Genomic DNA, 27,776 nt, shown 5'->3' with positions numbered 1-27,776 from the left:
TGATTCAGTGTTTGTGTCTTGTAATTGTGCCTAATTTTCTTATGAGACATTCATGGGATCCAGTTAAGGTAAATTATTTCTGACATTATGCAAACAAAAGTGTAAATTAGAGTCAAAACACATATTTCTTACATTTACTTTTATTTCATTACCTTCTTTTTTATGTGAAATTGCACTGTTGACATTGAAGTACAAATCCTTGACTCGCTGCACTGATGCAGGTGATATATTCAGTATTGTGCAGAGCATGGTAAAGGACAGCAGTGCAGAGCCATATTTCCTCTCTATACTGCAGCACCTCGTGCTTATACGAAATGACCACTTGATCAGGTAAAAATCAACACAAGCACGCACGCACGCACACACACACACACACACACACACACACACACACACACACACACACACACACACACACACACACAGAGTTTAATGAATCGAGTAATGCTTTACTTCTCAGTTAAATGAATCAGCTAAATATGTTTCCTTATTTAGACTACACGTTTACTTGTATACTTACAATTGTCCTTAGTAGTTTTTATTTATATCTATTTGTTCACTAATCAGGTTTATTTGTTTGCCCTATTAGTTTTCTTAAAAATAGCAGAGTATAGTAATGTAATTTACAGTCTCTAGACTGTATTCTGACTGCATTTTCATGTCACATTTTACCTAAATGCACACACATCTCAGGGTCTAAGCAGTTTTGAACATCGTTAATGATGTACACTGTTGAAGAGCTTATGCTTTGTGGAGGTCTAGCTCTTGCTGCCTTAAACCCTCTCAATGACATTGGTTAACAAAGAGAATGCTTTCTCTTTCATCTCTAAGCCATCTACAGAAGCCATTGCTACAGAGCATTTCTCATCTCCTATTAATGGTGCTTTTCAAAGGCTTATTTTATGTTGGTTCTTTTGCTGTTGGGTGTGACTTGGCTTGATCAAAAGATGGAGCTTTAGTCTGAAGAATACAAAATGCATCACCTGCCAAAAAACAACACCTTTTTGGTGCTCTTCTCTAGCTCTGTCTGATTATTATTATTTTTAATATATACATTTTTTTTTATTTAAGCACTGGTGCTTCTATGACTGCCATCACTTTGCTAAACATCATTAACCATTCACAAATATTTAATACATTTAAAAACATACACTGTTGCTCCCTGTTGCAGGGATGTAACTGTCTAGAGTACACAATTTTTGAAGCCATCTTAAAAAAATGGTAAGAAGAGAGGAGAAAACCTAAAATCAATGATTTGTAAATCACTATATATAAAATTTAGAGTTGTACATAGACAGTGCATCATGAACTGAAACTGAGAGAATGAGGCCCCCAATGTCTTTCAAGTGTTAGTTTGAGAAGTACTGTTCTGTTGTTTAACTAGCTGCCCACACAGTCTTTCACTGAGTGTTGAACTCTTGCCCATCCCTGCTTTTGAAAAGCTGCGTTTCTGTAGGATGTTTTTATCCCCACTGAATCTAATGAGTAGCGCGTTTTGTGAGGTGATTTTGTGATACTTCGGATCGGATTACATTTTTTATTTCTCTCCGATATCCGATCCCGTAATTTAGGTCAGTATCGGAATGATTCGTATCGGTCCATCTCTAATAACAACTAGCAGTTATAATAATTGACTTATGTTTTAAATTATTCATCAGGAAAAAGTACTAAAAATTGACCATAAAAAATTTATACATTATCCTTTGATTTTGTTTTTATCTAGAACATGAATTCACTCTAATTCAGCTTATAATTTAACATCAGTATTGTGAGGACTGTTTAAAAATTGTAGCTTAATGGAATGAACATATTTCTCCCTGTAGTTTAGTGGTTAAGGCTCCATTAGCTTATAGTATTTCTGTTAAATATGTGTACTGGGTTTGCTTAAGAAATTTGTCTTGCATTGTTGATTGTCCTTAGTGGCAGATTAGGCATTGTCTGAATGTGGTCCCTCTGATGAACTGCACTGGTTTTAGTTATTGGAATTCTTTTTGTTAATGTTTTTGTCTGCATTCATTCAGTGATTCCATTGTGTAGCTCATGTTTCGAATCATATGCATGGTATTATGAGATGCAGTCTCTGCATTGTTTTAGGAAGAGGTAGAAACCAATATCCCTGATTAATCACTGTTTGTAAGTATCAAAGTATTAGTTAATGATTTGGTGTAGAAGGGATTAGGACTCTCAGCGGGATCATTGTAAGATAATGAGCAGATCAAACATTCACTTTATCTTTAACTCACAATAGCACTGTGCCTCCTAGCGTTGCATGTCATCTGTTGTTATTATATTATTTCCTTCTGCTTATTGAGGCTTGGCCCTGGTTATTTTTTGATCAGTGTGCCCAGCAGAGCCATATGAAACAGTTTAAATGCAATTACTCAGCGTTTGCTGATATTATCATCAAAACAGTGCTTTTATTAAGGCGCTAGGTTTGAAGGAACCCAAAGGGTCTTGTAACAGGGACCTGTGTAACATTAGCAACACAGTTGATTCCCTGTCCTACAGAAAGCTTAAATATTGCTTCAGTGAATACCAAATTTGTGGTATATATGGACACATGTATGTAAGAAAACACATTACCACCCTCCTAAAAGCAAAGGGGGGGCAGAATTTTAAATAAATAAAATTGTGATAAATTTTCTCTTTCCTTACAGTACTTCCATTTCCTGTTGGCATAGGTTTTCAATATTTGATATATTGTGAGACATCTGATACACCACTATTAGTTTAATTATTAAATAAAAATCAAAAGGGGCCAAACTGGGAATTATGTAGTTATTCTCTGCATTAAGGTATCTGTGTGCATTTTTCCCCCTCCAAGTTGTAAAATGTATAATTTCCATTAATTAGTGTTAATTACAGTAATTATATGCTTGTGCATGTAAAGTGTACCATGTTGTGATTTTTATTTTGTGAGTTGTTTTCAAATTTTACCTATTACTTGAAAAACAACAAGAAAAAAACAACTCAGTAATATGCTAATATGCTAATTAGTTTAGAGCCATCTGTTAGTATTTTAAACTATCTCTGATATAATACAGTAACTGTAAAAGATGTCGGGCACATTTCCCGTATCTTTTTGCTAGCCGTGTTCTTCCTGCATACACTAAACATATTAAAACTAACAAATACAATTAGGTGTTTTTGCAGTCCCAGGCCTTATTTAAAGTACAACAGTAAGCGGAAAGCATTAGGCCTTGAGCACAGAGTGTCTTTGCTCACTGTTTCTTGTGTGTAGCAATGCAGTGCATAAAATTTCAGTATTAAATAGAGATTATATTTTGTGTTAATAAATTGTAATCAATTTCCAACTAATAGCATCGCTAGCCTTAAAGCTCTGAACATCTGCGATAATCAAAAGAAGTCTTTGCCAGCAAATTGTTGTGTGAGTGGTGCAAAGTCACACAACATGAACATCTGACACCACAAGTTTGCAGAGGGAGATGGCAATTTTATTTAACTTGTCTGCTGTACTTTGAGTCATAAATGGTATAAATTGTATTGTATTATTCAGACCATTAAGCATGTCATGAATAAAAGATGAAACGGCATTTTTACAATAAGGAAAGTTGGAAAAGACTGAAGACAGAAACGATTTCCTGTAATATGATATCCTGCGTAATGTTTGTAGAACTGTATGCGGATACCTTGCAGCAACCTGATGTCATCTGCAGGTAACGTAGCGTAAACACAGTGGATAGCCATGCATAGTATTTGATGTCATTTAAATGCAGCTACCAGGAGTGACTTAAATTGTTAATTTTATTACAGCAGAGAAAAGCGAGTGTAAATTTTGTCACTAAGGTTTCTTTGCCATTATCAGGCCACCATTGTGAAGAGCATTTTGTTCTTAATGGTTTGCCTGGTTAAATAAAAGATTAAAATTGCTTGAAAGCCTGTGCCTGTGGCTCAAAGACAGTTGTATGTTTCTAACTATCTCTCTACACTTTTTGTCTCATTTATCTTCGCTCGCAGGCCACAGTACTTTAAGATCATTGAGGAATGTGTTTCTCAAATTGTGCTCCACCGTAGTGGATCTGACCCAGATTTCAGTTATCGCAAGCGCCTCGATGTCGACTTTAGCCACCTATTAGGCAAGTTGCACAATTTTGATAGCTTTTTTTATAAATTACTTTTTTTTTTCTTTCAGTAGAGCACTGATAATTTCTGACTAGTTGTTTTTTGTTTTTCAGAGGTGTGCGTGGATAAATCTCGAATAGATGAATATGAACAACGAGCTTTGGAACTGGCACAGAAGGCAAGTAATGACAAAAGGAAGCAAAAATATAGCATGCTGACATTTAAACTGTGTTGTATAAAATAAGGTACTAATGAAACACAAACTCTTCTAAAAATCTAAATATAATGAGGCCATAGGAATAACAACCATATAGGTTTTTGTAAACATCAGTTAGCAACCGTGACATCTTGCTGTGGAATAATGACCAGACTGACCTTAAAATACACAAAATTCATTTTAAAGTAAGATATAATAAAACAATGTTTTATTGTAATGTAGCAGTGTAATTGTATCGGTTTCTACCATTATCTGAAATCAGCTAATTTCAAGTTATATTCCAAGTCAGTATTATGTGTGCTTGGTTGAATAAACTGGATATTTGGTGCTCTTTTTTCAGTTTGATGAGGAGTTTCTAAGCAGACAGGAGGCACAAGCTCAGCTGGTCAAGTGTGAAGAAAAAATAGCTGAACTCCAAGCAGAGCTACAGGCCTTCAGGTCCCAGGTATTTTTGTACATTTCTTTTTATTCGAAATGGGATATGAGATGTAAGAAAATGTTGGATTGGATTACTAATTAAAATCCCTTGAATATTGCATGGAAATGCAATTCAACTTTCTTTTCTTACTTTCCAATGATGAGATGTTCTTGTTATTTAGGGTTGCGGCATAGGGGTGGGGGTTTTATTCACTGGAGCCTGCTGTTTGCTTTGACATAGAGGCTGCTCTACTGGCTAGCTGACACTAAGTCTAATAGGAATACTGACCAGTCCTCCATGTTGGCCATTTCTAATTCTCTGATCTCTATCCCATAAGAGGAAATTGTTCTAAAAGCAATTTATTCTGACAACCCCTTCAGCCCCCCCTTCCCATACCACAACACTCCAGAGAGTTACTCCTACACCCTGGCACTGCAAGATAACTACACACTCAGAGAGAGGAAAAGAACTTCCTTTTTTCCATGATAAATTTTCAATTTGAGTGAGCAAACACAGGATGAATACTCAAATACTGCCTTGGTTCAAATGGTGTTGGTACATTTAACCGGTGCAGGTGCATGCATACATACTTTGTCTCTTTGTCTTTGACCATGCCTGTATCAGTCTCGCTCCCACCAAACAGACTTTCACTCATGCTTGTTAATTCAGCAAAGGTGTTCTTCCCTGCAGACGCAGAATAAGAGCCCAGGGCTGACCTTTAGTCTGCGTCTTTAATCTAAAACTGGTGCATGGATCAATAAGCCATTTGCTCTATATGATACAATTTACAAAGCTTGTAGGGCCAGTTATAGCATTTCTGTTTTTTTGTATTTTTGAAAAAACATCATTGTGTGTATGATCTTAACAGAATCTGGACCCTTTCTGAGCATTTGGCCTTTACTGAATGGTTGAAAGAGTACAGCTCTGGTATCCATACCGTAGAGGTATTACACAGGAAAGAATACAGAACATGGTGTATAAACACATTTTGTTTTGCTTTTGGTCTCTCCAATAAGTCGTTTTTCTTTGTTTTCTTTGACATGTGATTTCACTGCCACGTGATATTTAAAAAATAAATAAATAAAAAAAATACGAAGGCGTTCATTCTGCAGAAAATACATTTCAAGTTGGAAGCTAAGTGCAATAGCATGGAGCCCTAAACTATGAACTCTGGGAATGGCTGATTGAGATGTCGTATCATCAGCCTTGTTCATTACCTTGCTTCAAGGTAGCTTAGCATTGTGCTCCTGTTTTGGAAATTTAATTGTATTTCAAGTATAATCTTTTAAATTCCAGGCTACAGTTTACTGTTCAATTCAAAACTGCTTCAGGTCTGAGCTCTGTGCGTGCATGTGTGTGTGTGCGTGCACATGTGTGTGTTTATTTCTACTTCTATAGCTGAATTTTCTTTTGCTTGAATTTTCAGTTTGGAGCTGTACCTGTGGGGCCGGCCAATGCTGGACAGGCATCATCTTCTTCAACAATCCCATCTGGGGTTCCAATTCCTGCTCCAGCATCTCTTGGGCCAGTCCCACCACCACCTCCCCCTCCGCCTCCGTTACCTGGTTGTCCTGCACCACCTCCACCACCTGGAATGCCTCCTCCATTTGGTGCTCCCCCACCACCCCCTCTTGGATTTGGGGGTGGTCTAGGCTCACCTACCCACCACACTCTGCCTTATGGCCTCAGGCCAAAGAAAGAATTCAAGCCTGAAACCTCCATGAAGCGCCTGAACTGGTCCAAGGTAAGACTCACAGATGTAACATACTACAGTTGGTACAATGCACCGTAGTGTATGTTACATTATAAAAAATGAAGTATTTCAAAAACTTTGAAAGAAGAAACTAAACTTTAGGCCACGTAGAGGCCCTCTATTTTGTTCCTGATGTTTATTGGCAGCTCCTGCTAAGTACAGGTGTTTCTCTGAGAATTAAACAACAACTTTCTCACTTTGTGCCAAGCCAGAAATAATTGAAAATAACAGATGATCAGATGCTATTGTCAGAGCAGCCTCTGTGGTACTAATACAGATGTTGTTATCCGCAAAGCAATATTAGTTCACACCACCAGCGATGTTAGTTTGTGGTTTGATTAATAATTTAATGTCAGATTTACAACAGTACAGATGTTCAGCAAATTAAACCAGATGTTTGAAATTTACAGAGAACATTCTTGTAGGACATGTGGAGAACCTGTCCTGCAGCTGTGGAAGACCCTTGCATATGGCTGTGTTTGGGACAAAGCTGTTGTAAAACTTTCTCATTAATAAGAGTTTAACTTCCAACTGTTGCCCACAAACAGCAGTCCTAATGCAGTGACACTCATTTATCACTTTCCTAATAGAGTGGCACTTAGTAAGGGTATCTTTGCTGAGGTCAGTGCCCTGTCTTGCAATTTTAAACAAGGTGATCCACATCTGCACCAGAGTTTCATGGTGTTAATTTGACCATTCTTCATTTCTTCATCATATAACAAGAACTTGAAAGGTTTGGCTTTGGTGGACATACAAAAATACAGCTGGCAATTTACACAATTAGTAAGGTCCGGCATATTGAGTCACGCAACAATGTTTGTATCTTGGCTCTAATTGCCTTTCAAAGCCAGTTGCTGACAGTGACAACGAGATCAGTTTAATATAACTACAAAAATATGCAGTGAAAGATAGTTGATTCTTCAAAACATCAGCAGTGCTACCAGCGTTTGGTGATTAAAGGAAGTATTCACTTTGAAAATATTCTTTGATAGACTATGGATTCAATTTAAAGACTCCTCAATATATTTTTAAAATTAAGCTTGAGGTTTTACCAACTTTTATCTATTTATCTACCTGCTTGTCTGACTTTCTTTATTTTAGTCTGTATTGTAGATTCTGCTGACTTTGTTATTGTTCCAAGGAGGAAAACTATTTCATTGAGTAATGGGAATACTGTACTTTATATTAATCTGGAAAGAAATGCAAATACCTGGTGGCGTGCTTATTGTTATTTATTTATAACATTTGGTGTCAGTCTTCATGGGAAACTATATCTCGAGGCTTTAATGTGACTAATAAATAATTAAGTAATCTTTATATTTCTCTGTCAAGCCCTAACTGGTTAATTAAAGATGTTAAATTATGGCTGTGTATTTTAAGATTCGTCCCCAAGAAATGTCAGAGGGCTGTTTTTGGGTGCGGGTTGATGAGGACCAGTATGCAAAGCCAGATCTGCTCAACAGAGTTGCTCTTACTTTTGGATCACAGAGAACAGGTAAGACTCCATCTACTGTTTAATGCACTTATTGAATTTCCATCTGTCAAGGTGGTGCATTGTATTCTGAGAAGGCTTGGTTATCCTTTACACTGTTATCGCTACGTGTTGGATACACTGTGTATTAACATACACAGTGTATTCAACACGCAGGTCAACAGCAAGCCAAACTCAATTTTCATGAGCCAGGAAACTGAGCGTCTTGCTCCTTTATTACGGTATTCTCGACGGCTTACAATCTTTTACAATTGTGGCTTGAATAACTCGATGAAAGTGCTGAGTGAAAAGCCATTGCTTTCGATGGTGTATATAAAGATTCAGGCCACAGGAGATGAAGTTTAAACACAGGCAGGTTTTCTGTACCATGTTTTTTCCCAACTGACTGTAGCTTCTGCTTCCCACAATGCATTGCGAACACATATTACTCCTTCAAAATAAGATACAGAAAAACTAATGCTGATTGTATAGAATATATTTTTAATTAAATGACTCTCTTTTTTAACATAAATTACCACAGTTGAAATATGACATTTTTATCACTAAATTATTATGAACCATTTTTAATCTTTTACTTGGGACATCCTTCATAAACAGATGTTTTCACACAGTTAAGCATTTGTGTGTAATACATTATTTAACTTATTATTACATAATATTTCTTTGTTTTCTTTGACTTTCTTTTTAGAAATTTTCCGCACTCGTCTATTCAGTTCACTCGTCTAGACAGTTGTGTACATTAGTTTGTGTTCAGCACTGCTTTAAACTTTCTACTTCACTTTTTCTTCAGTCTTCTTGTCTCAGCTGGATGGTAAAAGTAATAATTAAGATTGTCTTAATTAAGATACTTCAGCAGTATTACTCTGGGTTTATAAGCATCGTGCAATCATTGAACCTTAAAAGAAATGGTCTTTTTTTAGATACAGAATAATTTAGCTGAAAAGCAACAGAAAATATAAATGGTTAAACAACAAAAATTTATTAATAATTAGTAAATATAAAATAAAAAGAAAATAGAGGGCTGACTATAGTCTGACCTCAGCCTGGTCATGAACAGCTTTATGCACCAGGTGGAGCCCACTATCTGAATCTTCGGCCACATTGGAACCCATTCATGGTCACTGGCGGGCTTTCTGGACACTCGTTGCCTAGGTAACCCTCTAATGTATTTACTACCAGGTCTTATCGGGGATAGCTGTTGTTAGTTGCTTCAATCTCTTGCCTGGAAGTCGATTAAACTCTTGGGACATTATTTGTTGTTTTATGTCCTTCATTGCAAAATTGCTTCCATGGAGATTTAGACCAACTGAAGCACCAGTGCCAACACATGAAAGCTGGATTCTGACTTAGGCAAATTCCCATAAATGGTAGCTTCAAGCCACTGACTCCTGAAACAGTTACATACTCCATACGTGTGAGTTGTCATACCAACTCACACATATGGATCGTTTGTTTAGCCAGTCCTATCCCTGAGAAAGTACTTTAATGTGCTGGGGAAATATGTGGATCAAAATAATATTATTATCACAGTATTACTGGTTTTATAAAAATGATTCTTTCCTCTATTTAAATAGACTGCTTGTGCAGTGACTTTTTTCTTTTTTCTTTTTAAAAGTAGTAGTTTCAGTACTAGCACTCCTTGTGGAATCAGACTGTTTTGTATTTTGGTGACTATTTTAGTGGTGATATTGCATAATAAAACACCATACTCTTACTGCCTAAGACATTAGTGTAGCTGGTTATATCTGGAATATTCATGTACAAGGTTGTTGGAATGATTAAAGCTTGAGTAGGAGGTAGCAAGAGATGTTATCCCTCCCCGGTGTTTCATTTATTAGTCCCTTCACTGATGATTTATTCACGTCTTGTGTTTTCTTTCTTGTCTTGTCACTGCTTCAGCTAGCTTACGCCAATTTGAATTATTCATCCAGGTGTTATCTACCTGTCACAACTCTATGGCGCTCCTCTCAAGGCACAGTGCCCCCTTCTCCCTCCCTTACACACCAATGCAACTCTAGCTCCCTATAGTCAAAGTGTTGAATAATGGAGGCAGATCTAAAGGGCAAACAGGTAGACAGACAGTCAAACAGGTGTTCTTTGGGGATGGCAAAGGAGGGATGTTCACCTGAAGACATTGTACCTTCCTGTTAGGTTAATGACCTTGCATCTGCACATTTTCACAGAATTTTATTTTCCAGCTTTCATGAAATACATGCCTCATCTTATGGGCAGGCACGCAAAAGCGGTTCAGCTCTGTGCCGTTCCAACTGCTTGGTTTGTTACTGTTAACGGGTAATGCATTTTAGATTTGGTGAGAAAGAAACATTTGTCTTTCCCATCATTTGAAAGGTTGTTCTCCTCATGGTTTTTTCCAGTCCCAATGGAGGTTGTAGGAGCAGGATGACTGGTAGGTTGTGCAATCGGACCCAGCTGCTACCACTAGCGTGGGTCATCAAGTGAACTTACATGTGTACGTGCTTGTGGGTTTGTTTTCTTATTAACACAGCCGTGTAGCATCATGTTTCATCTCACTTAAGAGCAGCAGCATCTGGATCAGCATTAAACATTAAACGGGACACAATGTGAAACAGTATTCACTCAGTTTGCCTCATTAAATATGGATTCATATTTCTTGAAACTTCCTCTTTTTTTTCTTCTTCTTTTTTTTTTTTGGTGATGTTTATTCCTCTTAGTAGTTTTCTAAGACAATTCCTGTCACCCACACTGTTGGGTCTGTGTTTCCACAAGCCCCGCTAGTTTAGAGACTTATTCTTGTTAACGACAAAAACAAGACAAACATCTTTTACTTGCTAGCAAGGGAAGTTTTTGGTCAAGAACCAGCTCTTGGAGCTCACGCTCCTAACCTGTCTCCAGCCCAAAATCCTTCAAAGAGCAGCTTCCCTCGCAGCTATTTATTGACAAACTGTTACAGTTCACACAATACACAACACAGCACCTCCTCCGTAAAACCCCCCTTGGTTACAAAGACAAGGCACTATGTGTGTGTATGTGTGTGCACGTGTATGCATGTGCAAGAACGTGTGTGTGTGTGTGTCCTCCTGCTGACCAAAAGGGTCATAAAAGCAGGAAGCAACATCACAAGAAACAGATCTTTCAGATAGGATGTTTCTGCAATAAAATCTCCCCCAGAGTGGCTGGAGAGTAGGGATGGGTACCGGTATATTTTTTTTAGACATTCTTTTTTTTTTTTTTAAATTTATTGTTTATTTTGTAGTTTATACTTGATTAACCAGAGAATGTCTGCTGAAAATACAGCTGTGATGGTCTTTTTCCCAGATTTTGTGTGTGTTAAGTCTAATTGTTGAATGTTGTCATTATGTTCTTAAATTTGTACAGTCTTGGTTCAAACAGTAGGATCAAAACATTCCTTTGATCCTGAGCACCTCTCCAGTAGGGATGGGTATCGTTTAGGTTTTATCCGATACCAGTACCAAACCGGTACTTTTGAAACGGTGCCGGTGCTTAAACGGTGCTCGAACCGGTGCTTAAAGAAAATATAACTATTTGCGACTGCTTTTTGTGTGCTCTCTGTGTTTATGAACAGTTGGTATAAAAAGCAAGAAACAGACAAATGCATATATGCTCTTTATTTTCTTAGATAAATGATGCAAATATGCTGACTTAATCAATAAAAATTTATGAAAAAATTCCAGCGAGGAACACAACTGAGGCAACATGTTACTTTAATGTTTGTAAGGTTATGCCTGTAGTGTAATGCAGTAATCATAAAGCAGAATTAAGCACAGGAGACAGCCTGGTGTGCATGGTAGATGGGTTCTAAGAATGTAATAAATTAATAACTCTTGTGCTTTCTTGTGGATGTTGATCTATCTTGAAAGCATTTCGAAGGCTCTATTCGTCTAGGTCTTCCCCCAAGGTAGGTTTTTTTTCATTGTCTTAGTTCATATTTTAACTTTCATAACATTAACATTACATTCATCCTAGCTATAGTTTTCTATTTGGATTGTTGGCCTTTATTTGATTATAGTGTCACTAGTTAGTGACTTAGCTTGTCAAGATCTGTTTTCTGTTTATTGACTCAGCCAAAATAACTCTTTATTAGTGGACTTGCAAAGAATAGTGCAGATACATTGATTTTTTTGCCTGTAAAGTGCTCTTCAGAACATCAGAAAAATAATCCTGTTGAGCTTGAGGTATTTTTATATATATTTTTTAATCCGTAAAGTTTTATGATACTATAGCAGTGGACATTTGCACTAACTTGCAAAAGAGGGAGGGAGATTGTAATTGCCGGTTGGAAGACTTTCCTCTACATTAGTCCTTAAATTTCATGTTTTGTCAACCAAGTGGTTATTTTTGCTTTTGCTTTTTTAGAGGCTGTTTTCCAGTTAGAGCCATATATGTAATTTTGACAAATGCAAACTGAGGAGAACCAAACTATTCTGACAAGCCCAGAGCTGTCACTAGTAAAATCATTACCACCTTCTAGGATTTAATTACAGAGGGGGCTAAGTAAAACTGGACATAATTAACATGAGAAAATACCTACGTGTTGGTTTCAAACTACAATTCAAAACAGTTTTTAATTGGGCATTTTAGTATACTTTTAAATGTGTTGGTAATTTTGTGTATAATATAACAAAGTTGAATTTGTGGCAGCACCGTATCATTGAACCTATTTTTCGGATCGTAAGGCGCACCGGATTATAAGGAGCATTAAGTGAAACAAAACAGTCAGATAAGTCAAACTTTACTCAACTCATTCTTCTTGCTTCCTTCACTTCCGTACCATTGATTCATTAATGTTGAATTCTCTCGCAGCTGCTCTATTCCCATGTTGTTGCAGTATATTAATGACTAACCTCGTATTGTGGATGGATTATCTCAGTTGTTCTCCTGTCTGAAGTTTGGTCCGTTTACAGCATCCTGCCATGCGATTGCATTTGTTCTTAACCATTGGGAACCCTCACGTTAACTTTTATAGAGTGGAAAAAAGTTAGCATTCATGCTCCAGCTTGATTGTGTTTATGTTATACTAACTTAGCTGTGTCACTAGCGATCACACAGCATATCATTATATACCAGCTAGCCCAACTTCAGTAACCCTACAAAAATTTTTCAGAAATCTCTCAGACAGAACATGATATATCATGTTGGGGTGGAAACTAGCGAGCTAACTTCCTGCTAACTTCTAACTCTGTTAAAGCCGTAGCTGTAATGCTCCGACAATCCATCAAAGTGGTGTGGCTTTGTAGCTTACCAAAGTTGTGCTAAAACATTTTTTGACAGATTTTTGAGCGTCGTGTATCACATACAATTGGTTTGAGGTCAGTAAGCACAACCAGAATTCATACATAAGGCGCACCGGATTATAAGGCGCACTGTCGATTTTTGAGAAAATTAAAGGGTTTCAAGTGTGCCTTATAGTCCGAAAAATACAGTACTTTATCAGAATCAGAATCGTGTTAATTGGCCAAGTATATGTGCAGACACATGCAAGGATTTGGTTTGATTTGGTTCCGGTAGATGGTGGCTCTCAAGCACAGCAATGTAAAAAAAACACACACACACACACACACACACACACACACACACACACACACACACACACACACACACACACACACACACACACACGTCTATATATACATTACACATGCATACACATACATACACAAAGCTGAGTAAACCAACTATAAATAACTAATCTAAACTTATATACATAAAATACAGAAATGAAATGAGGTGGAATGAATGTTTGTGAATGTTATGTTCACTTTTCTTCGAGAATTGGATTGTTTTTAGTAGAGCCATATCTACAACATGTACTATGTACAAGTCCTGTAAATAAAAAAAAAAAAAAGTGGTTTAGGAGTTCAGTACCATTCTACTAAGTTTAATCTAATGCCAAAGATGAATTTTTTGTCTCATTATTAAAGCAAATGATTGGATTACATTAATCATTCATGAAACAAAAAATATTTTTGTTATTGCTTAAAAGCTTATTTAAAATCCTTTATGGTAGTTTTTGGTCATTTAATTTAATTTTAATTTAACATTATTTGGGTTGTCACGTGAGGGTAGGAAAATAAATTGATCTGTAGTTAGACAGCTTCCCTTTTATACTGTAGTGTCTGCATTATAGTAGGTGCTGCACCAGTCTGTCAGTCTCCTGTGACACTCTCCCCTCACTTATGAACAAGATCCTGAGATACTAAAACACTTGGGGCAGCAGCTTATCCTTGCCTTGGAGTATCCTTCCTTTTCCAGCTGAGACTCATGGCCTCAGACTTGGAGATTCTAATTCTCATTCCTGAAGCGTCTTAATCAGCTGCAAACTGCACTAGTGCAAGCTGGAGGTCAGCGCCCAATGAAGCCAACAGAACCACATCATCTGCAAAAATCAGAGACTTCCTCCACATCTTGGCTGCACATATAAATTCTATAAATATTATGAACAGAATATTTGACAAAGCTTTGGTGGAGACCAGCACCCACTGAGAATTATTCTTGGCAATGTGAACCAAGCTCTTACTATCATTGCATAGGGACAGGAAATGACTAAAAGCAACTACAGCTAAATGCACACGAAATGTAGCTATACAGTAGATGCAGTTTGCCACATGCTGTACTCATGGAATGGTGTTATGTGACCGGAGGAGCTAGCAGCTGCTACCTTCCTGCCTATGGTTCAGGAACAGAGGTAACACCTTGGGCAAGCAGATTTTTCAGCCAAGAGTTGGACAGTCACCTCCGCAGGTTCCTCAAGTAGACAGCTTTTCTTGTAAGCTCCCTTTAGACCATTCCCCCACTGCTTGCGTTCACAATAAAAAACAACAACAAAAACCCTCCAACTTAAGATCAACTTTTCAAAGCATCAAAAATGGGTGTTGCTGAGTGTAGCTCTGTGCATTGCATTGAATGTCAAAAATCTCACCATTTCTCATGCTAACCTTTTAAGGTGAACCACTTAGGAGCAAGCAGTTTGCAAAAATGCATTTCTTTGAAGAGTGACAGTTCCCAGTAGAGAAGCAGTAGGTCTAATAAAGCCACCCATACAGTAATTGTCTGAGGACCTTTGAGACAGTCTTTTAAAGCCACTTACCAAGGCAATAGATGTTGACTTTAATAAGATTTAACGCTGCTTATGGTTACTCAATTATCCCTAATATATATGTTTACGATAACATTTACTGGCTATTAAATAATTAACCTCGTCCAATCCCGCCCCCCTGTCTGTGCACACATGCAGAACCATGGCTGGGGGTTTCTTTTTTTTTCGCTTCACCTTCCCAGTGTTTTATCTGCTATTCCTGTTAGTCCCTGGTCAGTTCATGCCATTACAACTCCAGGCACGGACTCCCATTTCTCCCCACATTCTTCCTAAGATGTTATCATTTTCCCATTGCATATAGCTAAAAGGTTATATTAGTTTATTTCATATAGATTAAATCTCCCATTATCTGAGGGACAATTTTCGCATAAACATAGATAATAGGAATTGTAAACTTTAACATAAATAACTGTTTAGTGTAAAACTGTTGTTGTTTGCTACATTTTCTTATCAATCTGGGGCAAATTACAGCAATGTCTGGAACAAGTCTTTAATAAAAACATTAAAAAATGATTCTTGTTTGTTATTGTTAATATTCCTCGTCTACTTTTACAGTGTAAGACAAGCACCTGAATCGGTGTGCTTACATACAGTGGCTTGCAAAAGTATTCGGCCCCCTTGAACTTTTCCACATTTTGTCACATTATAGCCACAAACATGAATCAATTTTATTGGAATTCCAGGTGAAAGACCAATACAAAGTGGTGTACACGTGAGAAGTGGAACGAAAATCATACATGATTCCAAACATTTTTTACAAATAAATAACTGAAAAGTGGGGTGTGCATAATTATTCAGCCCCCTGAGTCAATACTTTGCAGAACCACCTTTTGCTGCAATTATAGCTGCTAGTCTTTTAGGGTATGTCTCTACCAGCTTTGCACATCTAGAGACTGAAATCCTTGCCCATTCTTCTTTGCAAAACAGCTCCAGCTCAGTCAGATTACATGGACAGCGTTTGTGAACAGCAGTTTTCAGAGCTTGCAGCAAAAGGTGGTTCTACAAAGTATTGACTCAGGGGGCTGAATAATTACGCACACCCCACTCTTCAGTTATTTATTTGTAAAAAATGTTTGGAATCATGTATGATTTTCGTTCCACTTCTCACGTGTACACCACTTTGTATTGGTCTTTCATGTGGAATTCCAATAAAATTGATTCATGTTTGTGGCTGTAATGTGTCAACATGTGGAAAAGTTCAGGGGGGCCGAATACTTTTGCAAGCCACTGTAGGTCAGCTGTCTTGTCATTTGATAGCCCCAAAGACTTAATGAATGTTGTCATGATTTTAACGGGTAAGAATAACTCAACCATGATAAATGATACACAGTCAACTTAATCATCATCACAGACTGTATTTGCAAGCTGAAAATATGAGTTACCTTTACTATGGTTTAGGCCTAGCTTTTAAAATGTATTTAAAACAAAATCAAATCAGGTGTACAACAGTCATGACTCTTAACTCTGTAGTTCACTCAAATTTATCCTCTCATTTGTGAGGTTAAGATAGTAACCATGAACAGCAGCATCCACAATTTGAGTCCCGGTGATGACCTTTATTATATCTCTCTCTTCCTTTATTTCCTGTTTGATTTTTAATTACATTTGCTATTTATTATGGTGTTAGCCAAAGTTAATTATTATATCTATAACTGAGACTTATCTTATTATGTTGAATAATCACAAATAGTAAATTAAACAAAGTTATTGTTGTTACAATGTCAGCTTCTGAACTCAAAGGTTTAATCTGCTCCCTTGACAACTGAGGGCCATAATTGCTGTCTTTGTGGTTACTGTATCAGTTGCTGAAGTAAGAAGCCATAAGGGAAGAATGGAGGTCTTAAGCTTCACCAACAAACTCCAAAAGTCAGAGAATTAAAAGTGGTGTAGGCTTTAGCTCTGTTATAAGTCATTGTTACAGATTGTGTGGTGACCTGTGCAATGAATAACATCAAAACAACTGGAAAATAGTGCATTTATTTTCATAACTGCACACATATGTAACCACAGTTTTTGTTTTTGTTTTGTGGAACTGTTTTTGCCGAAAAATCCATGTGAACTTGGGCGGAATAATGTGACAAAATTGCACATCCATGTCAAAAGATTGGAAGTAGATGAGAATATTGTTTTACATTTTTTGTGCAAACACAAGCACAACGGAAAATACGTTGCAGAATGTTTAACTGGAACATTTCAGATTCTTATCTAGACATTAGATGTGAAATTTGCACTTTAGCTCCAGTCGCTGCTGTGAATGTGGCCAAAACAGTTATGCAGGTTTAAAATCTGGCAAACAATATGCTGATGCATGCGATGAGAGCAATCAGTCTGTGTAATGTGATCTATTCAAATGAGAGAAACAAGCCTCTGACATGTAATGTCTCATGTGATTATGACACAGTCATCATCAGCCATCAGTGTCATTGTTGCTTCAAATAAGTATTGAATGTTAGAACATTACGTCTATTTCAATGAACAGATCTCAAAATTGTGTGATGCTTCTGCTTTTTGTTTGATTTTATTGGAAAGAAATCAAAATTGAACCTAAACTGTCATAACAATTATACATATTTCTTGGCAGTGCATATAGTACACGAACTCTTTCTATAGTCTCTAGCATCACTTTTCATTCAGTGTAGTGCTTTATTTCTTTACTGACATCAAAAAGTCTAAAGTAATGCTTACTTCAAATAACACTGTCTTCTTCTTTTTTCTGTTTGCTTTGTCTCTGCTGCTTTACTTTCTCTCTTCTTTTTTCTCTTGTTTTCTTTTGCAACTTCTGCTTGGCTGCATGATCTGCCTTCATGTTTGCTCTACAACAGAAACAAAAGGTTAGTAGATTTTTTTTTAAATTATTACTTGCTTTTCTTATCTTGCAGCATCAGTTTTAGTTGGTCCCAAACTAATTTCAGATATGTTACTGTGAGAGTTTGTGAAATTGTAACCTGCATGTTAGTCATGCACTGAGGGATTTCAGTTGATCTGTTAAAGAAGCATAACCCCCATTACTACTTGCACCTGTATAACTGTATAAAGGTGCATGACGCTGACCTGACCTTTCTAAGCAGTATTTCTCCCCTACATTTTTTCTATTTTTTATTTTTTTATTATTTACTTTTTTTTATAAAAGCTATTGAAATTTAAAAGGTTTTATATCTAGTTAAATCTGACAAACATTTGAAATTGGGATTGTCTTGTACATTTTACTAAAGTAAAGGCAGTTAATCATTATTAAGATGCAGATTTGAAGACTGTAGTTTGTTCGTATTTTTACTCTTCGTACTCACCAGTGTTAAAGCTAAGTCTTTGCAGGTAGGTAGTAGCTAATCTGAAGTATTTCGTGTTGCTCAAAATACTTGTTAGCCTGTTGGTTTAACATGAAGAGCCTCTTCTAACGCCTATAAAACTCTGTCCGTGGACTGTGTTACATGTGTTGCCAAAGCAACCACAGACTTGGATTTATTATGCGACCTTGTAAAGTTAAGTTGTAACATCATCCTTCAAGAGTGTAGACCTCCAGCCAGTGTTTTAACTCTGTGATTGATCGGTGAATTATTATCCAAGGAACTTGTGTAATTTTAGAAATTGCGTCAGTCTAAATGGAGTCTTTGAATTTTACAGTGAATTTAGTTTTAACTTGCCATCAGCAGTAAAGAGAGAAATAGTTTAGAAAAGTAGATGATTTAGTTTTATAAGCAAACACTATAACTTCAAATCTCCCTACAATTTTTGATATATCGAATGCTTGCGCAGTGCATTCCCCTTTGGGGTGTTTGTATTGACATAAATAGTTGTAATATCAAAAGACTAAGATTTATTTATTTATGTTTTTAACATTTGATGAACTCAGAGTAAAAAAGACTTCTTTGTACTGTGCCCTTTACTTACTTGGACAGACAAGAAGAAAAAGCGGAGAAACAAACAAGCAAATGTACTGAGTGGACAAGCAGAGAAGGAGCTGACAGCTCTCAGAAGTGTTAGCAATTTCTGTGATTTCACAGATAGCCTCTGGAGAAGCTCTTTGAGAGTATCAGTGTCAATAGATAGAGATAAAACATGTATAACATGGCTTTCCTTTGGGTGTTAGTGAGAAGACAAGGTGAAAATCACAGAACATATTCCAGTCGCTGGCAGGTGGGGAATTAAGTACTATGAGGAACATGTCCTCTTTTTACTGCACTACTCATGTCTCATCTGTTTGTTGTTGTAGCTTCTGGATCAGCCAGCAGTGATGGTAATTTTTTTAACATAATGGGCACTAGTTAAAACAAACCTGTAGAGACCTGCCGTTTTGGTATTCAGTTGGATTTGGTTAAATGTTTGTTTTACATCATAAAATGAACGATTATTTCTTTGAGAAGTAAACTGGGAATGACTAAATTAGTGGTGCTGTTTTTTTTACATCATAAACTAAGCCAGGCTTAGGAAACACTAATATATTTTATTTCAATAAAGGAATATATTAATAATAAAAGCTAAGCCTACATGGTTGGATCAGCCATATTGTTAGGTCCATAATTTGTTGGACATTTGTTGGGCATTTTTTTTGTAATTTGCCACTGTTCAGCACCAGTGGTTTTTTTTGGTGTGTTTTTTTTTTTCCACACAGCCAAGATGTAATTAAAGCTGAAATGCAGACTTTGTGCTTCAATTGAAGGAGTTAAGGAATTCTAAACACTTTTGAGTGTTTGAGTGTGCTCAAACGTAATTGTACAACTGATTTATTAACAGTTTCATGGTCAGGTGAGGTCTATTCCCTTGGTAATAAACGACAAATTAAACAGATAAAAGTTCTGGAGTGTTAAGTTGCACTTGTTAGTTGTTCATTAAAGAGATGCTGGTGCAAGTGAAGGAGGCCATCGCTTAGCTTAAAAAACAAAATGAGCAAAATGAAAAAGGAAAATATTTAGGAGTGGTCATGAATAGAAATGGTGAGCTTGTCAAACCACGGGTTATACTCAGGAACAAGAATGCCAGATCAGACGTTGCCAGAAACATCTTAAAAAAAAAAAAAAAAACATGGTGGAAGCAGTGTTTTGGCATGAATCAGAATCAGAATACTTTATTGATCCCGGGGGAAATTATTTTTTGTTACAGTGCTCCATTATAAACTAGAGATGGACCGATCCGATATTGCGTATCGGTATCGGTCCGATACTGACCCAAATTACTGGATCGGATATCAGCGAGAAATAAAAAATGTAATCTGATCCATTAAATATCAAAAAAGCACCTCACAAAACTTGCTACACGGCGTAACTCGGCTCATAACCTAGCACGTTGCAGCAGTATGCATCACGTGACAGAGCAGCTGTGTGTATTTGTAGCTTCGCTACCAAACCAGCATTTCATCTCCGAGGAAGTTATCCCAGAGAGAAGTAAAGCAAGTGTGTAAGTTCATCTCTGAATGTTTGTAAAGCATTTTAGCGTTAAGCTTAACAACCGATATATGGAGGGACTGCCTCTCTCTCTCTCTCTCTCCTGCTGTGAAACTGCTTAATGATCAGCTGATCGGCTTTTCTGTCGCGGGTCTGTCTCTCTTCTTAGTTTTTGGCCCACTTCTCACCAGAAAGAGGAAACCAGCGGTTTAACAACAGCAGCACTATTAAGCTTGATAAGCTGTTGTTAGAATTTATTTAATATTACTTTCTACACCAGGATCTTTTTCTACATAGCTGGTAACTGTGCAGGGGCGGATCTAGCAAAGTTTAGCCAGGGGGGCCGATAGGGCATTAACAGGGAAAAGGGGGCACAAAGACATACTTTTCTTTCTTATTCTCATTTAAAATGTCTAGCTTTTAATAAATAATTATCTGACTCTTACACCCAAAGTTTTAATCTGATGTAAAATATATAGTAGTCCATTACTGTATATAGTAACTGTTAAGTCTAATATACCCTAGTAAGCTATACTACTTTTTCCTTTGGGAAGATACCATCTGTGCAGTCTGCAATTCTGTTGAAGAAAGATGTTGAATCTATTTAATTATTCTTGAAAAATAATTTATTTCTGTGCATTTTTCCCCTGCATCAAATTAAATTTGATTACATCGATTAAGCATCATGAGGTGGAGGGTGGGGGGTGGTTCCCTATTTTTTTTTGCTGGGAGTTTGCAACCCTATTAGTTAGGTTGCTTAATATTTCTGCTAAATACTCTTTAAAATACCAGAATAGGGAGGATGGAGCAGGTTTAAGTTTATTAGATTGATTGGTTTTGCTGAACTATGAAATATTTTGGGCGCAGTGTATTTTTTACATACAGGTATAACAGAATAGCTTTAGTGTTGTTATTTACTTAAACTTGAGTATAAACTTATACAAAATGCAGCAAGATATTAAAAAAACGTTTTATTGATTAAAAAATACACTATATCGGATTCATATCGGTATCGGTATCGGACATAAAAAAGTGGTATCGTGCCATCTCTATTATAAACCAACATTAACAAGACAGACAATATGCTAACTAAGAATATATATATATATATATATATATATATAAGTCACTCATTAATAAATAGCTGGAAAAGAAACATGTGTAGTTGTAGCAGTAACCAGTGTGTTAAGTGGATGCGTTGTACAGGGAGATGGCCACAGGCAGGAAAGATTTCCTGTGTCGTTCAGTGGTGCTTTTCGGTAATCTGAGTCTTTCACTGAACGTGCTCCTGTGACTGACCAGCATGTCATAGAGTGGGTGGGAGGTGTTATCCAACATTGTCTTTATCTTGGACAGCATCCGCCTCTCCGACACCACCTTGAGGGAGTCCAGTTCCATCCCCACAACATTACTGGCCTTACGGATTAGTTTGAGTCTGTTGGCATTTGCTACCCTCAGCCTGCTCCCCCAGCATGCAACAGCATAGAGGATTGCACTGGCCACAACAGACTCGTAGAAAATCCTGAGCATTTTCTGGCAGATGTTGAAGGACCTCAGTCGCCTCAAAAAATAGAGATGACTCTGGCCCTTCCTGTAAAGTGCTGTGGTGTTTTTAGCCCAGTCCAGTTTATTGTCAATGTGTACTCCAAGGTATTTATAGTCCTCCACAATGTCAACACTGACCCCCTGGATTGAAACGGGGGTCAAGTGTTTCCTGGTCTTCCTGAAGTCCACGATCAGTTCCTTGGTCTTTGCCACGTTGAGCTGCAGATGATTCTGCTCACACCACGTGACAAAGGAGTCGACCACAGCCCGGTACTCTGTTTCATCATCCCTGCTGATGCATCCAACCACCGCAGAGTCATCAGAAAACTTCTGAAGATGGCAGGTCTCTGTGCAGTGGCTGAAGTCTGTGGTGTAGAGGGTGAAGAGGAAGGGGGAGAGGACAGTCCCCTGTGGTGCCCCTGTGTTGCTGATCACCTTGTCAGACACACACTGTGGGAGACGTACATATTGTGGTCTTCCTGTAAGGTAATCAACAATCCAGGACACCAGAGAAGCATCCACCTGCATCGCTGCTAACTTATCACCCAGGAGGGTCGGCCTGATGGTATTGAAAGCACTAGAAAAGTCAAAAAACATGACCCTCACAGTGCTCGCCGGCTGGTCCAGATGGGTGTAGACACGATTGAGCAGGTAGATGATGGCGTCCTCAGTTCCGAGACGAGGCTGATAAGCGAACTGAAGGGGATCCAGGTGTGGTCTTACTATGGGTCGCAGCTGGTCCAGGATGAGCCTTTCCAGGATCTTCATGATGTGGGAGGTCAGTGCCACGGGCCTGTAATCCTGGGGGCCACTGGGACGTGGCGTCTTTGGTACAGGGACGAGGCATGATGTCTTCCACATCACTGGGACCCTCTGCAGACTCAGACTCAGCATAAACAGTTTATGAAAGACTCCACACAGCTGGGGGGCACAGGTCTTGAGGACGAGGGGACTCACTCCGTCTGGTCCAGCAGACTTGCCTGAGTGAAGTCTCCTCATTTGCATCTCAACCTGGTATTGAGTGAAGGTGATGGGTGGGGGAGGGGTGTCAGGAATCTCACAGGAGGCAACAGCGCCATGTGAAGAGAGAGGCTGGCACAGTGGTGTGGCTCTGGATACCAGGCTGACTACAGGTGAGGTTGTGGGGGTGTGAGCAGACACTGTGGTGTCGAATCTGTTGAAAAACAGATTCAACTCGTTAGCTCTATTCTCACCTCCCTCAGCTCCCCTGCTGTTGGTTGGCCTGTCCAGTGATGGTCTTCATGCCCCTCCACACTTCTCTCATGCTGTTCTGCTGGAGTTTCCACTCCAGCTTCCTCCTGTAATTGTCCTTAGCCGCTCCGATCTTGTCCTTTAGTAACACCTGGACCTTCCTCACCACCTCTTTATTGCCCCCTCTGAAAGCCCTCTTCTTGTTGTTGAGGAGGGCTTTGATGTCCTTAGTCACCCACGGCTTGTTATTTGGGTAACAATGAACAGTCTGAGCTGGAACAATGGAGTCTGTGATACACTCAGTAAGTCCATTGATGTCCTCGGCGTGAGGCTCACAGAGTGTTTCCCAGTTGGTCACCTCGAAACAGCCCTGCAGTTCCGCTAAGGCCTCCTCTGACCACCTCCTAACAGTCCTGGTGGTCACAGGTTCCCTCCTCACAATTGGCACATAGCGGGGGGTGAGGTGAATCAGGTTATGATCTGACCTACCAAGTGGGGGGAGGGAGGGAGGAGCTTGCGTGGCTGCCGGTGAAGCCGGACCACTAGTGTTTATTGATGATATGATTGCTGATAGAAATAACAAGATAAGTTCTGAAGTGCACTACGGGGCTGTACTAATGCTTGGATTGCTGCAGATGCTCCAAAACTGATTGGACAGTGCTTCACATTGCAAATGATACTGAGCTAAAGGCTAATGCAAAAACAGCCCCAGAGTTTCTCAAGGCAAAGAAATGAGAAAGATCCTCATTGCCTGAGTCAGTCACCTGATCTCAACTCAGCAGAGCATGCTTTTCAGTTAGTGAAGACAAAATTGATGACAGAGACCCACAAACAAGCAGCACCTGGAGGTGGCTGCATTAAAGGCCCGGTAGAGCATCTCAAGGGAGGAAACATGGCATTAGGTGATGTCCATGGGTTCCAGGCTTCGGGCAGAGTTTGCAATCACAGTCTGCACTTTGAACACTTGATTGTTTGATTTAAAAGTCACTGTGATGGTACAAAGGACTAACTTTGTAATCGTCCACATACGTGTCATTCTAATTCTAGTATATTCTATAATTACATCTTGATTCAGAATTTTAGAATTCCCTTTGAGATTTTGAAGATAAAATTTTAATTGTTACATGTTCACATATGGGGGGGGGGGGGAACAAAACAATTTTTTTTTCTTTTTTTCCCCATATGTGAACTTGTCAGACTGGCATGTTATATGAATATACATAATTGCAGTTCGTGTTCTAAAGAGTAACATCTTAATTGACGTCTGCAGCATGTTTTCTGTCTATTTCTTTTTATCAAGGAGAGGGCAGAGAGACAGTTTCGTCGCTATAGTGCTTGGAACAAAAATGAGCAACAACATGAAGAGAGCTGCCCTTTCCTGAGCCTTCTTTTCAACTAATAAATAACATCCAATTAGACGAAACCCTCAAAGATCACAAAATCAGTTTGCCATTTCTTCCTGGAATACAAGCATCCACTAATAACCTACCTCTACTGAAACGCTGCAAGACGGTAGACAAAAAGAAAGAGAAATGGAAAGGGTGTTGGGGAAAGAAACTGCTAAAAATTGAGAAACATAAGGAAGTTAATAGCTTTTTTTATTATTATTATTTTATTTACTATTGGAGCCTGACCAATACAGGGTTCAGCTCACATCGGCTGCTAAAAAAAAGGTTCAAAATGGCCGTGGGCTGTTCTGTGTTATGCAACAAAATGCTTAAACTTTAAAATGTAGTTATTACAGAAGAGTTGGGAGAAAACCACAGCACAGATAACATGCTGCGGTATTAGCAGCATGCTGTGTACTACTATAACTTTGGAAGAGATATACTTAAGGAATAATTCAAAACCGTCACAGCACATAGACTGTGTGGTAATTTACACGTTAGCTTTGAAAAGTGGTTCTATGATTGTTTTAAATATACCGAAAAAGTTACTCAATAAATCCATATAATGCTTGCGTGGAGATGTTGTGTTCATTTGATCAGTGCAAACATAGTATTTAATTTGGTTTAATCTGATTACCAGTGGTGATGCTGTATTTGTTGTTGCCTTACTAAGTTTTTTGTTTTTTCCCTCCTCCTTTTTTTAAGAATACTGTACAATATGAATAGTGAATGTCTGGCAAAGCAGATAATTAATAGGAATCATAGATTAAGCTTGTAAACGTATTAGGGCTGCCACGATTAGTCGACTAGTCACAATTACGTCGACTATCAAAATCGTCGACGATTGATTTAATAGTCGACGCGTCGTTTGAAGCTTTGTAAGATCACAAAAGACGCAGGAATAAGTAGTAGGATTTAAGAGTGTAATAACGGACTGAAACAGAAGATGGCAGCACTGCATGTACAAGGATGCCAGCTGCTGTTAAACCCCGAAGAAGAAGAAGCTGTGTCCCAGAATTCATAGCGCAGCCCAGCTCAGTTTACAACAATGGTGGCAGCTAGTTAGTTTTAATATTACTCTTATTATTCTTTCTGGGTCACAAAATAAACGTTTAACATATTTTTAGGCGAGAATGTAGCTGTGTAAACCTCAAATATCTGCTCAGTTTATCAAGACACCACATATTTTCAAAAGCGCTCCGACGTTTTCGGTGACGTCTGTTACCCACTAGCTCGATAGCTAGCCGAGGGCAAGGCTCACTAGAGCCCGTGAGAACACCGGACTCCCGGCAAATCGTTTTCAAACCCACCGCCGTCTTTCTCAGGTTAAATATATATAAGCCACTTAGATAACTTCAAAATGTTATTGTTTGGCTTTTTTTTTAGTATTTTATTTGTTCCTGAGTAAATCGGTTTGGCTGAGATTAAAGTTATAGTTTTTACACAGCTGAATAAACGTCAAGCAGACAGCTGATTATCAGAAGTGTGAGATGCTCGAGAATATACTCCGGTGTCCCGTTATATTTTAGATAGCAAGGAGTTTATTAAACTTCACCGAAACAATCTGCAAATTTCATTAAAATTTAATAAACTATCATCTTGTCTTTATTTTTAGTTAGCACATACCGTAAACACTTAAAGCTGTAAGCTAATGATAGTTATATAAGAGCAGATGCTGCTGGTGCAATAAGCTGTACGTCCAATGGATGCATGATCTGATTAGTCGACTAATGGCAAAAATAATCGGTGACTAGTCGACTATCAAAATAATCGTTTGTGGCAGCCCTAAAACGTATGCAGCTTGGGATATGTTTTAGCGTGAAGATGCACGAATACTTAGTGAATAAATCATTTGAAGTCATAGCATGGTTATGCTTGGAGAAGATGCTTCACGCCTATCCTTTTTTAAAATGTTATTTACCGCAGTGTAAAGGCTTTGGTTTGAGTCAGTGTCAGGCTCACTAGATCAATGTAACCTGTTAAAGAGAAAGTTGAGGAAAGACAGTCTCTTTTCCTACTGCTGGCATGCTATAACAGATAATTAGACAGCTAATTTCCATATGAATATAATGGTCTGTAAGGAAGTGTATTTGCATTGGTCCTGTCATTCTGCACAAGTATATTTGGGGAGCAGAAATTGGGCTGGTATGTAGGAGGGAATTAACTCGTATGCTTGGTTTGGCGGTTAAGCAGCACATACAGTAAAGAAAAGGCTCTCATATGGTGGTAAAGACCGGTCAGCGCTAACAGCTTTTCATCACTTGTCATACTCAGGCTGATGTGACACATTAAACAGCCGTGTTCATTCATGTCCATGCCTCTCCCCTGTAGAAATTGGAGCCATTTAACATATGTATATGATGGTTAATGGGTTTCTCAAATGCAAGGTGGGTGTATTTCCTAAAACAAAAGCGAGAGCTTTTGTGGTCTGCTGCGTGGAGAACTTGAAAGGCTTTTGAATTACAAGAAAAGAAAAGAAGCTGAGGAGGTTGGTGGACACCATCACAGGAATTAGGAGACGATTGAGGACTAGAGAAGGTGGGGATAAAAGCAGTATAGTAGGCTGTCCTGTTGAAAATCATATGCCTAAATATTTTTTTGAGAACTTGGCATTATATTCTCATTTATGCTTATGTGTTTTTAAGTTGCCTAATTACCATATTAATCTCACTTAGCTGGATAAAAATAAACATCTGTGTTACCTCCAGAGGTGCACAGAGTGCAGCTTTGTTCACTGAGGGCAGGAATTAGCTTCTAAAATCACATCAAATGTTTTAAATATAGCTTGTTTTGAACCGCACTGACTATATGAGGATATCAGCAGCATGTCCATGTCTAGCTGCCTAGCAGTCAGCATTGCTGCTGATATATACCTGTTCTCATCAAATGGACTTTCTCTCCTGTGTGTCTCTGTCTCGATTGTGCTTCTTTTCTCCTTCTCTCTCGCGCTCTTTATGGTTTTGCTTTGACATTTTGAAGAATACCATTAGCTCTATAATGACTTTCCGTGTGGCTGTAGAAAATTTGTGCCAGTATGAGAGATCTCATCAAATGCATAATCATTAAAGGCTCTTTTCATTATTGTTGAAAGGGAACGTCCGATCACACACCGTACACATGGCTGTCTCCCCCCACCCACCCACCCTCTCACACCCTTATTTTACACCCAGCCTGTTATTTTCATATATATTTTG

General features: G+C 38.2%; 1 protein-coding gene across 2 annotated transcripts in view; it reads left to right on the top strand.

Moving 5' to 3' along the window:
- LOC146393898 (protein diaphanous homolog 3-like) overlaps nucleotides 1-27,776 on the top strand; it is a 158,154-nt gene that overhangs the window by 26,327 nt on the left and 104,051 nt on the right. The window contains exons 12-18 of one of the 2 annotated variants that reach the window (XM_084936850.1): nucleotides 214-330; nucleotides 3,979-4,097; nucleotides 4,197-4,261; nucleotides 4,641-4,745; nucleotides 6,145-6,462; nucleotides 7,852-7,966; nucleotides 17,882-17,890. In XM_084936850.1, the coding sequence (XP_084792976.1) occupies nucleotides 214-330; nucleotides 3,979-4,097; nucleotides 4,197-4,261; nucleotides 4,641-4,745; nucleotides 6,145-6,462; nucleotides 7,852-7,966; nucleotides 17,882-17,890 (848 nt within the window). The remainder of the gene's footprint in view (nucleotides 1-213; nucleotides 331-3,978; nucleotides 4,098-4,196; nucleotides 4,262-4,640; nucleotides 4,746-6,144; nucleotides 6,463-7,851; nucleotides 7,967-17,881; nucleotides 17,891-27,776) is intronic. The other variant, XM_084936855.1, reaches the window with a different exon arrangement.

This window comes from Perissodus microlepis, chromosome 1, assembly GCF_051167445.1.
Source record: "Perissodus microlepis isolate ML-2025 ecotype Zambia chromosome 1, ASM5116744v1, whole genome shotgun sequence".
In the NCBI taxonomy this organism is placed as follows: Eukaryota; Metazoa; Chordata; class Actinopteri; order Cichliformes; family Cichlidae; genus Perissodus; species Perissodus microlepis.
The sequence above is the reverse complement of the archived record's forward strand: the minus strand, read 5'-3'. Positions and strand labels throughout refer to the sequence as shown.